Raw genomic sequence first — 12,658 nt, forward strand, 5'->3', positions numbered from 1 at the left:
CCCAGGAGTCTCCATGTGGCCTGTTCATCATGCCACATAAGTGCAGTGCCTGCACGGAGGCTCTGGGAGGGCAAAAAATGGACCTCCCAGAAGTTCCGGAAGTCCAGAGATGGGTCTGTTTCTCATGTCCAGAGCCCGGGGGAGGCTGTTTTCACCCTACGGGAGGCTCAAGGAAAACCTCTAGAGCCTGGGGAGAGCAAAAAGCCCCCTGCCATGGTGCAGGAAGTTGAGTAGGCCATGCCCATCCAGCAACTGACCAGGGAAACAATTGCTAAATTTTTTCAATCCCACATCTGGATATAACTGATATAAGGGCAGACATACACGTAATTTAACAATTGCCTTTCCTCAAAGGAGGCTAGGAAATCCAATTTAATGGGGAAATAGCCTCCCCTCACTACAGATCTATTTCCTTTTTTTTGACACGGAATTGATATTGACCCATTTATCTTCTGCAACAGAGCCATGCCCAATGCTTCCCCCCTCCCCCCCACACACAGAAGGGGGAGACCCCAATTTAAGTTGATTGAGCCATGTAGGCTAGAAGGCCAAGCAATGGTCCAATGATAAAGTTAAAGGTTTCCCCCACACATATGTGCTAGCCATTCCCGACTCTAGGGGGCGGTGCTCATCTCCGTTTCAAAGCCGAAGAGCCAGCGCTGTCCGAAGACGTCTCTGTGGTCATGTGGCCGGCATGACTAAATGCCGAAGGCGCACAGAACGCACTTACCTTCCCACCAAAGGTGGTTCCTATTTTTCTACTTGCATTTTTAGGTGCTTTCGAACTGCTTTCTTGGCAGAAGCTGGGACAAGTAACAGGAGCTCACTCCATTACGTGGCGCTAGGGATTCGAACCGCCAAACTGCTGACCTTTCTGATAGACAAGCTCAACATCTCAGCCACTGAGCCACCGCATCCCTAGTCCAATAGTATGGCCTCCCCCCCAAAAAAACCTTTTGACCCAAGGCAGCAAAGACATGGCCAGGAATGGGAAGGACCTGGGAACAGATCAGAAGGTTTAGAGATGTTTCCAAGATCTGGGGCATCCCCCCCCCCCAAGTTCTCCCAAGGCACGCACACAATGTAACAATGGCTTCCATTAACGGGAGTTCATCTCTCTTGCTGAATACAAAGCAAAGCCTGGAATTAAAGAACAATTTAGGGGGAAAAACCAAAGACATCAAGGACACTGGATCCTCTTCTGCAGAAATGAATAGGGAGTCTCCTCTGCAAGGATGGGAAATAGGGGCTCGAGGCAGTTGCTACTCCAGGTTGGAACGTTCCCGCAGCACTGGCAGCGAGAGCATTTCTGGGGCAGATTTCTTCCGCTGGCGGTCCTTGGGCACATGGAGGAACTCGGGAGCTTCTCCACTGAGCGGCGTGGAGGGGGCACTGGAGGGGGCGCTCTGAGTGCTTGGGGGCAGGTGGACTTCGCTGATGGCAATGGTGGGCGTCATGATGCCCACGATGTCGTTGGTGGCCTGCTGGGTCTCCTTCTCATATAAACGGACTTCATCCATGGTCATGCCTGTGGGGAGGAAGCACAGAAGAAGAAGCAGGGTAAGGACCCTAGAGAAGATGACCCAGCTAGGGTGGGCTCTGAAATTGGAAGAGAAACAACATGGCACCCACTCTACCCTCTTCCATGTTCACGTATACATCCAAAATAGACTGTGCTGTTTCTCCGTGTCATTTAACAGAGGTAAGTTTATACGTAATTTTGTATTTATTTATTTATTTTGTCATTTATGTAGTGTATGTTAGAGGTGGAGACTTTGAGAGTTGTATGCAATGAAATTTCATTTTAATGTATGCCAAAGTGTATAAAGTGACAAATAAAGTTATTCTCTCCTCTCCTCTCTCCTCCCCTCCCCTCCCCTCCCCTCTCCTCTCCATTCCATTCCATTCCATTCCACTCCACTCCACTCCATTCAAGTCAAGGTCCATTCCATTCTACTCCATTATATATGCTATATTCCACTCCATTTTCCACTCCACTCCACTCCATATTCTATTCTATTCTATTCTATTCTATTCTATTCTATTCTATTCTATTCTATTCTATTCTATTCTATTCCATTCCATTCCATTATATATTCTATATTCCATTCCATTCCATTCCCTATTCTATTCTATTCTATTCTATTCTACTCCACTCCATTCCATTATATATTCTATATTCCATTCCATTTCATTCCCTATTCTATTCTATTCCATTCCATTCCATTATATATTCTATATTCCATTCCATTCCATTTCATTCCCTATTCTATTCTATTCTATTCCATTCCATTCCATTATATATTCTATATTCCATTCCATTCCATTTCATTCCCTATTCTATTCTATTCTATTCTATTCTATTCCATTCCACTCCACTCCATTCCATTATATATTCTATATTCCATTCCATTTCATTCCCTATTCTATTCTATTCTGTTCCATTCCATTCCATTCCATTATATATTCTATATTCCATTCCCTATTCTATTCTATTCTATTCTATTCTATTCTATTCCATTCCACTCCACTCCACTCCATTATATATTCTATATTCCATTCCATTTCATTCCCTATTCTATTCTATTCTATTCCATTCCATTCCATTATATATTCTATATTCCATTCTATTTCATTCCCTATTCTATTCTATTCTATTCCATTCTATTCCATTCCATTCCACTCCACTCCATTCCATTATATATTCTATATTCCATTCCATTTCATTCCCTATTCTATTCTATTCTATTCCATTCCATTCCATTCCATTATATATTCTATATTCCATTCCCTATTCTATTCTATTCTATTCTATTCTATTCCATTCCACTCCACTCCACTCCATTATATATTCTATATTCCATTCCATTTCATTCCCTATTCTATTCTATTCTATTCCATTCCATTCCATTATATATTCTATATTCCATTCTATTTCATTCCTTATTCTATTCTATTCTATTCTATTCCATTCTATTCCATTCCATTCCACTCCACTCCATTCCATTATATATTCTATATTCCATTCCATTTCATTCCCTATTCTATTCTATTCTATTCCATTCCATTCTATTATATATTCTATATTCCATTCCATTTCATTCCCTATTCTATTCTATTCCATTGTATTCCATTCCATTCTATTATATATTCTATATTCCATTCTATTTCATTCCCTATTCTATTCTATTCCATTGTATTCCATTCCATTCCACTCCATTCCATTATATATTCTATATTCCATTCCATTTCATTCCCTATTCTATTCTATTCTATTCTATTCCATTCCATTATATATTCTATATTCCATTTCATTCCCTATTCTATTCTATTCTATTCTATTCTATTCTATTCTCTCTCCTCTGTATTTCGTCTTCTATTAGATCCTGGAAGTCAGAAGTGGAGATATAAGAATATAAATTTGGATTTCACTATTGATAGAGTTTGCATTTGAATAACACCTCATTAAAATTCTTTTTTCAATCTGTCCTCTGATGTTATTAATGTTGCCAAGAAGCCCTGACATCTAATCAGTTGACTGAGACAAAGCTTAATATCGTTTGAGATCTGTGTTCTCTCAAATTACATACCTATTATGTGGAAACTGATGGCTGGAGGACAGAAATGAGCTTTCCACGCCCTTCTCATATCGTTAAGAGCTTTTGGCATGAGGAAAAATAAATTTATGGGCCCCGTTGCTTGGCGGATTAAAATTTTGGAATGATAAGTGACTTAAAAACAAATTGCTCACAAAAGTTGAGGATGTAGAATTACAACAAGAGGCGATAATCTTCCATTGAAACTCACGTACTATCCCTGAAGGGGTTTATACTGAAAATGCTCATCTTATTTTGCTGCTTTTTCAAAGACAGTTTTGCATTTTATGCTGCAAGCCATCTGCAGAATAACCTCGCTAGGCTGCTTAAATCTAACACATGAAATCTCACGTGTAACAGGCCAGATTATATATATTTATTCGGCACATAATGTACAATTACATAATGCTTTGAGGAGGGGGGAAACTGTTTCACCCATCCTGTGCCACACCATTCATTCTTTGTCATTTTTAACCATGAAAATGTGGGAGGCAGCTCCTATCAGCAGAAATAATAATGCATCTAACAAAAAAAAAAAGGAGATGGCTAAAGATATAAAAGTGAAACCTTCTAAGACGTTCAGGTCAAAATCATGCATTTAGGGATGCGCAAAATAGTTCTTGAATGGCCCGTTTCATCCAGGTTTATTGCTCTGAACCAAAAGATGTATTATTTGGACCAAGGGATACAACACTGGGTGTTTAAGGATACGGACTCAAATAAGGTTGCTCCAGAAATATGTGTTTTGGGAGGAGGGTAGGTGATAGGGGACAAGTGGAAGCAAGTCAAGAACATTTGCTTTGTTGTTTTGGATAGTGGAATGGTGGCATATAAATTTAATTATAAAGCTAGAAAGCAGGAGATTGTGAGTTCTAGTCCCACCTTAAGCATGAAAGCCAGCTGGGTGACTTTGGGCAAATCACCAGGAGATTGTGAGTTCTAGACAACCATTGTCAAAATGGTTGGACTGGAAGCCCTCCAAAGTCTCTTCTGACTCTGTTATTCTGTATCTGCCTGGCCTTCTCCCACTTTGATGAAGCATGATTGGTAAAGCCAGCTAACATGAGGGGCTGAATTAATGATTCTTCGTCTCTCTGATCATGCCTGTTTTCTCCTGGAGAACCAACTCATGAATCGGGCTTGGGAGTTATTCCAGATCTTTCAACCCCAAGGCTTCAAAACTTCCTCAAAGCTTTCTCCTGCATGACAAAACTCCACCAAGCACCATGAGGTGTCAACTTGAAGCAAGCCAAGGAAAAAAATCTGTCGAGAAGGGAGAGCCATCTGGAGTTTCAGTGGCTTGTTAGACCTCGGAGAAGATACTGTTTTATTCTTCTGAAGAGTTGGAACACCTGCTGCTTGGCAACCCTCCCACCTGCCTTATTGCTTCTTATTAAGGGGTAGGGGGTGGGGGGGACCCTGGAGGATCACAACTCTCAAAAATCAAAGAAAGGAGATGCTTGGAGGTGCATCCATGCACATTTACGGAAAGGAACTCACTGTTGTTTTAAAGCTCTGTGTGTGTCTTCTATCCCTGGATGTACAATCTGGCCAGGAATGTCTGGTTGTGTGAAAAAGCAAATTGGATAAGCATTTACAGCCTAGGGCAGGGGTGTCAAACTCAATGACCGTGGGCCTGATTCATCCCACGGGGTGCTTAGATCTGGCCCGCCGGACCGGCCTGAAAACAGCAAAAGACCGACCTGCGGTGCCTCTGCCAGCAAAACTGGTGTTCGTGAGGATATAAAGATATAAAAGTGAAACCTTCTAAGACGTTCAGGTCAAAATCATGCATTTAGGGATGCGCAAAATAGTTCTTGAATGGCCCGTTTCATCCAGGTTTATTGCTCTGAATCAAAAGACGTATTATTTGGACCAAGGGATACAACACTGGGTGTTTAAGGATATGGACTCAAATAAGGTTGCTCCAGAAATATGTGTTTTGGGAGGAGGGTAGGTGATAGGGGACAAGTGGAAGCAAGTCAAGAACATTTGCTTTGTTGCTTTGGATAGTGGGATGGTGGCATATAAATTTAATATAGCGTGGCTCTCCTGAGGCCCATTTTTAACCAGTGGAAGAGCTTGCCTTCAGAAGTTGTGGATGCTCCATCACATGTCTGAAATGGTATAGGGTCTCCAGCTTGAGCAGGGGGTTGGACTAGAAGACCGCCAAGGTCCCTTCCAATTCTGTTATTCGGTTAAATTATCTTTGAAGCGCAGCTATGTAAACGCATGTATATATAAATACATTTTGATGCTAGGCAATAGATACCTAGTTCAAACCAAGTCTCTCTCCACCATCCTATACCCATTAAATAAATAGAAGCTCTCAGGGAAATGTTTTTTTTCAAGTAGCCTTTACAACTTGCCAAATTAATATGGTGTGCTTTAATTGAAAAGGGGGTCATCTAAGCATTAATCAAATAATGTATTAACCTCAAGTGCTTTCAGAGAGTGGAACGCCAGAATGAGCTCACAGAAAGACTGGCTCCGAGTCGGTCTGTTCTCCATTCAAGAGCTGTTTGGAGTGTGAATCACTGGCCAACATGACTGGAGGAGGAATTCTGGGAGTTGAAGTCCACAAGTCTTAAAGCTGTTAAGTTTGAACACTCCTGGTTTTTTTTTCCTAAAGGGTTAGGGGTGCGAGGGTCTTGTAACTTGACAGCTTTTAGACTTGCTTGCTTCAAATGCCAGAGTTTCTTAGCCAACATTTTGGTTGCTAAGCAAGAGCGTTGTTAAGTGAGTTTCACCACATTTCACAAGTTGGCCACGTCCACCCAGTCACATGGCCGGCAAGCCACTCCCACCCGGTCACATGGCTGGCAAGCCATTCCCACAAAGCAGGCCACACCTACAGAAGAGGTTCTAAAATTTTTTTGAAACCCACGACTGGATTTGAGCCTGGGTTGTTTTTACATGTTAGGCAGTTGTATTAGCCACTAAGCCACACACTCTCCTGCCAAACCCCTTATCAGCTGAGCCAAGGAAATAAGTAAGTGTTCTTAAGTAGTAAAATAAGGCACCTGGAAGGCTCCTAGGGTGGAGCTGAAAGGCAAAAGGGAAGCAGTATACTCCCGCCCACATTTGGGCATGCCAGGTGCTTTGACATCACACACACACACACACACACACACACACACACACACACACACACTACTTAGAGTGATTTCATCTCTGCTGCAATTATTATTTTTATTTTATATCTTGTATTTTCTCACATCATCTAAACCAGGAGGTTGAGAATTAACCAGTGGAACAGTTAGCCTTCAGAAGTTATGGGTGTCCCATTGCTGGAGGATTTTAAGAAGAGACTGGACATCCATTTGTCTGGAATGGTAGAGGGTCTCCTGCTTGAGTAGAGGGTCGGACTAGATGACCTCCAGGGTCCCTTAAAAGTAAAGGTTCCCCTTGCAATTATGTGCTAGTTGTTCCCGACTCTAGGGGGTGGTGCTCATCTCCATTTCAAAGCCAAAGAGCCAGCGCTGTCCGAAGACGTCTCTGTGTTCATGTGGCCGGCATGGCTCAATGGCAAAGGTGCACAGAAAGCTGTTACCTTCCCACCAAAGGTGGTTCCTAGTTTTCTACCTGCATTTTTACATGTTTTCGAACTGCTAGGTTGGCAGAAGCTAGGACAAGTAACGGGAGTTCACTCCGTTACGTGGCACTAGGGATTCAAACCACCAAACTGCCAAGCTTTCTGATCGACAAGCTCAGTGTCTTAGCCACTGAGCCACCGCATCCCAAAAGGTCCCTAACAACACTATTATTCTATGTTTATCCTTTCTTAGAGCCTCCTTCTCTCTTTTCTCCTATGGGCATGACGTCTTGAGGAGAAAGAGCAAAAAAATAAGAAAAGGATTTGATAGATGTTATTTGATGGGAATGACTTACTACCAGCTTGATCCCAAGAACATGGTTTGGAAATAAACCCAGTTTCTGTACTTTCCTTTCACACCTCCTTTGATCTTCTGCCACCAAACCCAGCCCACACCTGCCCGTTACCCCAGACAAAATTCCAAATTCCTTATGAAATCCCAAAATGCAAGGACGGTCCAGGGAATTCTGGGAAATTTTAAAAGATGGTGGCCTGGCAGCTGTGGGACTAGGAATCGGTCATAGAAGGTGGCGTGCTGAGGAACCACAAGGGCCAGTGTGAACAACATGATATGGAAGACATCCTAACACCGGGATGGCAAACCTATGACACGTGTGCTGGAAGTGGCATGCAGAGGAATCTCTTTGGGCACGTGGGCCATTGTCTGTTGCTCTTCCAGTTTCCGGTGCACCAACCAGCTGGTGTTCACGCATACGGGAGTGCCAGAAACTGGAAGATCATCTTCCCAGCACACACATGCACACTGGCCGGCTGCTCTTCTGGTTTCTGGCATGCACATGTGCTCCCATTTCGGCACTTGGCGCCAAAAAGGTTCGCAAACACTGTCCTAGCACACGGGTGTCAAACTCGATTTCATTGAGGGCTGTATCAGGATTCAGGATTGTGTTTGACCTTGGAAGGGGGCGTGACCAGCTCAACATTTGTCGAGGTCCCATTTTCGGCACGGCGGCCTCTTGCAGACCTCTCTCAGCAGAAATGGAGCTTGTGGGGCTGTGTGTGGCCTCCCATGCTCTGTTTTCACTGGCAGAGGGCTGCATGATGCCATCGCAGCTGAAAACGGTGCCTGGGAAGGCTGCGCATAGCCCTCCCAAGCTCTGTTTTCACTGGCAAAGGCATTGCGGGCTGGTCCTTCACTGTTTTCAGGGTAGTCTCATGGGCCAGATCTAAGCACCGTGTGGGCCAGATCTGGTCCTTGGGCCTTGGGTTTGACACCCTTATCCTAGCATGTCAAATAACAGATTCAGGGATAATAGAAAAACGAAAGAAAACAACAGACTTGAGAGGGAAGATTAGCCTGTTAGGAAAAAAAGAGAGGAAACTTTGTCCCCCCCCTCAAAAAAAGTGGTGAGGAGGTCTAATAATTTTCTGCAATCTGCTTGCCCCCAGGGGTCCAGCAACTTTCAAAGAAATTGAGGAAGGATATTCATTATTCAGTTCCGAGGAACAGGTTGAGGCACAGCCACGATCTCAAGAAGCTCAGAGGAATGAAAAATGTTTCAAATGAATCATGAGTTTATGTCTTGAACCCAAAGCCACAAGCAGGTTTCTTGTTGAAACATTCTGCTAGACTCGGTAGCTCCAATTTGTTCCAGCAAATGAATCCCACGCTTATTTTCCCCCCCCCAACCTTAACTCTGATCTTTGGTTGAATTCCATTGGGTTTTTAATGGAAAAGTAACTGATGCTTCGCTTGCTTTTTAAGCACAATTGCAAGTCCACTTAGAACTCTTTAAAATCCAAAGAGGGAGAGCTCTGAATATTTCAGTAGCTGGGCCGGAGATTCTACTGAATGCTTGAAATAGATTTCCTTAGCATCATTTATTTATTAATGTACTTATTAAATTTATAAGCCACCCATCTCTCTTTTCAAAGCAACTCTGTGCTTTGCTTTGAGGAGGGGCAAGAAACACTGGCTATGCCAAAGCCATATTCAAAAGCATTGATCAATTATTTTCAATCATCTCATTGCATACTCAAAAATGGGGAATTCAATAGATAAGAAGCAGTGATCCACAGCTTCTTCCATGGATTAATGGGTGGACAATGATAAAAAAAAACCCAAACTCACATTCTGGATTATGCACCAAGAAACAGAGGATGGTTGGTGGGTTGTTTTGAAGAATAGAATAGAAATAGAATAGAATATGGGATGGGGTGGAGTGGAGTGGGATGGGATGGGATGGGATAAGATGCAGAGTAGGGTAGGGTAGGGTAGGGTAGGGTAGGGTAGGGTAGGGTAGAATAGAATAGAATAGAATATGGGATGGGATAGGATAGGACAGGATAGGATGCAAAGTAGAGTAGAGTAGAGTAGGGTAGGGTAGGGTAGTATAGGGTAGGGTGGGGTGGGGTGGGGTGGGGTAGAACAGAACAGAACAGAATAACTGTCAATTTAAATGTATACTAATTGGCATACTTTAAGGTGAAATTTCATTGCTTGCAGCTCTCAAAGGGTCACCACCTCCAATATGCATGACATAAACACGACAAAATAAATAAATAAATAAATAAATAAATAAATAAATAAATAAAAAATACAGAGTCTAATTCAGATGTATATCTGTACATAGAGAGAAAAATGAATCTTGTGAATTTACCAGACAGATGGCCGAGGGAACAAAGCTATTACAGAATCTGGTAGTCCTGCTAGGACCAGGGTGTGAGGAATCTGGGTGAATCAAACACTTCATGAATTCAACATAGGTTGATGGTTGAATGATCAGGTTCCAAGGCAAACCAGTTGATCATGGGGAAATTGAGGAAAGTCACGTTCCCAGAGAAAAGGAAGATCAAAGAAACTTTCCACATGGGCTTTTGTCCCTTCCTCCCTCCCACCTCCAACGTGGACCCCTTCAAGGTGTTACATACCAGACCACTCGTCCACCCAGGCGAAGGCTTGGCGATGCCCGATGAGTAAAATATCTCGAATGACCTGAAACCCAAAATCCTGTTAGTGGCATTGCAGGGATTGCCCAAGAAAATTCCACACAACAATTCCATCTATCCATCTATCCATCATCTATCTATCTATCTATCTATCTATCTATCTATCTATCTATCTATCTATCTATCTATCTATCTATCATCTAGCTTTCTATCTATCTATCATCTATCTATCATCTATCTATCTATCATCTATCTATCTATCTATCTATCTATCTATCTATCTATCTATCTATCTATCTATCTATCTATCTATCTATCTATCTATCCCCTCTCCCCTCTCTGTGTTCCAGCATAACCCTTTAACACCTCAAGCAATTTCATAGGTATACCAAACTTACTCATAGTCATCTGTATTACAAATACTGTGGGGGTAAGACACCACTAACATCCCTTGGTATGTGCGTGTGTCTCTGTGTGTGTGTGTTCCAGCATAACTCTGGAACGCCTGGGCTGCTGAAATGAAAAGGAATGAATTATGTCTATAGTGTCAAATCACAGTACTTTTGTCAGTGATAATGTGCATTTTGGATTCAAGTGTGTGTGTGTGTGTGTGTGTGTGTGTCTGTGTCTGTGTGTGTCTGTGTGTGTCTGTGTGTGTCTGTGTCTGTGTGTGTTCCAGCATTACATTGACTTGACGCTATGGATATAATTCATTCCTTTTTCTGTCTAGTATAGGATTAGCATAAATCAATATCCAGGCTAGTCATAAATAAATATGAGCCAGCAGTTTGCTTCAGCTGCAAAAAAAAAAAAAAAAAAAAAAAAAAAAGCCAGCGCAGTCCTCAAGCTGCATCAACAGAAGGATAGCATCAAGGTTACCTGAAGTGTTAGTACGGCTTTACACTGCTTTGGTAAGACCACCCTTGGAATACTGTGTGTGTGAGGCTCTCCTGAGCTCCATTTTGGCCAGCAGAGGCATCGCAGGGCAGTCATTTGCTGTTTCCAAGGTGGCCCCATGGTCCAGATCTAAGCACCATGTGGGCCGGATCCAGCCCATGGGCCTTGGGTTTGACACTCCTGGCTCATATGGTATGTCCTGGATAGAAGGGAGTGAACTGCTGATAATCTTTCCAGCCCTCACCACTCTCTGCACTGCCTCCCTGTCTGAAGCAGTAATGCTGCCAAAGAGTAATGTAGGGGTGAAATTCAACAAGTTCTGGAGAACCGGTAGCGGAAATTTTGAGTAGTTCAAAGAACACGCAAATACCACCTCTGGCTGGCCCCAGAGTGGGGTGGGAATAGAGATTTTGCAGTATCCTTCCCCTAGAATGGGGAGGGGCCACTCCAGGGGACCTTGGGTTTGGATACTCCAGGGGAAGGATACTACTACTCCTCCAGCCTTCTGTAAAGCTACTAAGACCTGGCTGTTCCGGCAGGCCTGGGGCTGTTGATTATTATCCAGCCCCACTCTAAGCAGTATGCATGTTGTGTAATTTTAATGATTGTATTCTTATTTTAATTTTTATATATGTCCCTTGTCTTATCTGTGAGCCACCCAGAGTCTCTAGGGAGTGGGCGGCATACAAATGTCAATAAACCTAAACCTATTTTGCAGTATCCTTCCCCTACCACGCCCACCAAGCCACGCCCACAGAACTGGTAATAAAAAAATTTGAATTTCATCACTGCAATAATGCAATGTGACGGGATGCTTTCAATCGTCCCTGTATAGAAAGTGGATAAGGACAGGGAAACTTCAGGTACCATTGTACCTGCTTTAAGAAGAGGCTGGACAGCCATTTGTCTGAAATAGATCAGAGTCTCCTGCTTGGGCAAGGGGTTAGACTAGAAGACCTCCAAGGTCCCTTCCCTTGTATTACTTCTGTCATTGAAGCCCCTCCCCCCCGGGTGATGATTAACTGGCTGTGGGATTCTGAGCAATGAAGTCTACAAGTCTTAAAATTTGTCTAGTTTGGACAACTCTATAGCATTCCTGGATTCTCTGCTGTGCCTGTTCCTTGATTTGGCCTACCTCCCGGGGCTGACAGCACATGCTGACTATTTTTTTAAAAAAATTCTGTATAAAGGTTGCCTGATGCTATTTGTGGCTCTACAGCACGGTTTCCTTACTCGGCTGTGGAGGCGGGAGGCATATGGTGTTTTCCTCCCAAAATACGATGCGATCCAAGGCACTCGTCTAAACTGCGGCTTTAAAAACCAACATTTTCCACCTTGTTTTGCTGCGTGAGTGAGATGGGCATTGGACGACATCTGGGTATCACACAATCACAACTCTGAGATCCCTCACCACCACCAGCATTGCAAGCCAAGGCTGTGAGAGTTGTCATCCAGCAACATTCATTTCCATTTTTGGCTGCAGAACCAAACACGATCACTTTATGGAGGAAGAGTGATGGAAGCATCAAACCCATAGACAGAGTTTAAAAATGAACAGCCAGAGATTATTGTTTTTCTTTGGGTGGCAAAAGTGTGCATTCACACATGATGATAGGTTTGTAGAGTGCTCCTGGTGGCTGGCGGGGTGGTTGTTTAAAAACAA

At 43.0% G+C, this 12,658-nt stretch overlaps 1 protein-coding gene across 1 annotated transcript in view; it reads right to left on the reverse strand.

The window, feature by feature from the left end:
- Nucleotides 1-1,006: 1,006 nt before the first annotated feature.
- LOC106547247 (cytoplasmic phosphatidylinositol transfer protein 1) overlaps nt 1,007-12,658 on the reverse strand; it is a 48,099-nt gene continuing 36,447 nt past the window's right edge. The window contains exons 7-8 of the mRNA XM_087701734.1: nt 10,081-10,144; nt 1,007-1,528 (exon numbers count right to left, since the gene is read on the reverse strand). Of these exons, the coding sequence (XP_087557860.1) occupies nt 1,263-1,528; nt 10,081-10,144 (330 nt within the window). The 3' untranslated portion in view covers nt 1,007-1,262. The remainder of the gene's footprint in view (nt 1,529-10,080; nt 10,145-12,658) is intronic.

This window comes from Thamnophis sirtalis, unplaced genomic scaffold (genome assembly GCF_051295495.1).
Source record: "Thamnophis sirtalis isolate CommonGarterSnake01/CBP01778 unplaced genomic scaffold, rThaSir2_p1.2 scaffold_14, whole genome shotgun sequence".
NCBI lineage: Eukaryota > Metazoa > Chordata > Lepidosauria > Squamata > Natricidae > Thamnophis > Thamnophis sirtalis.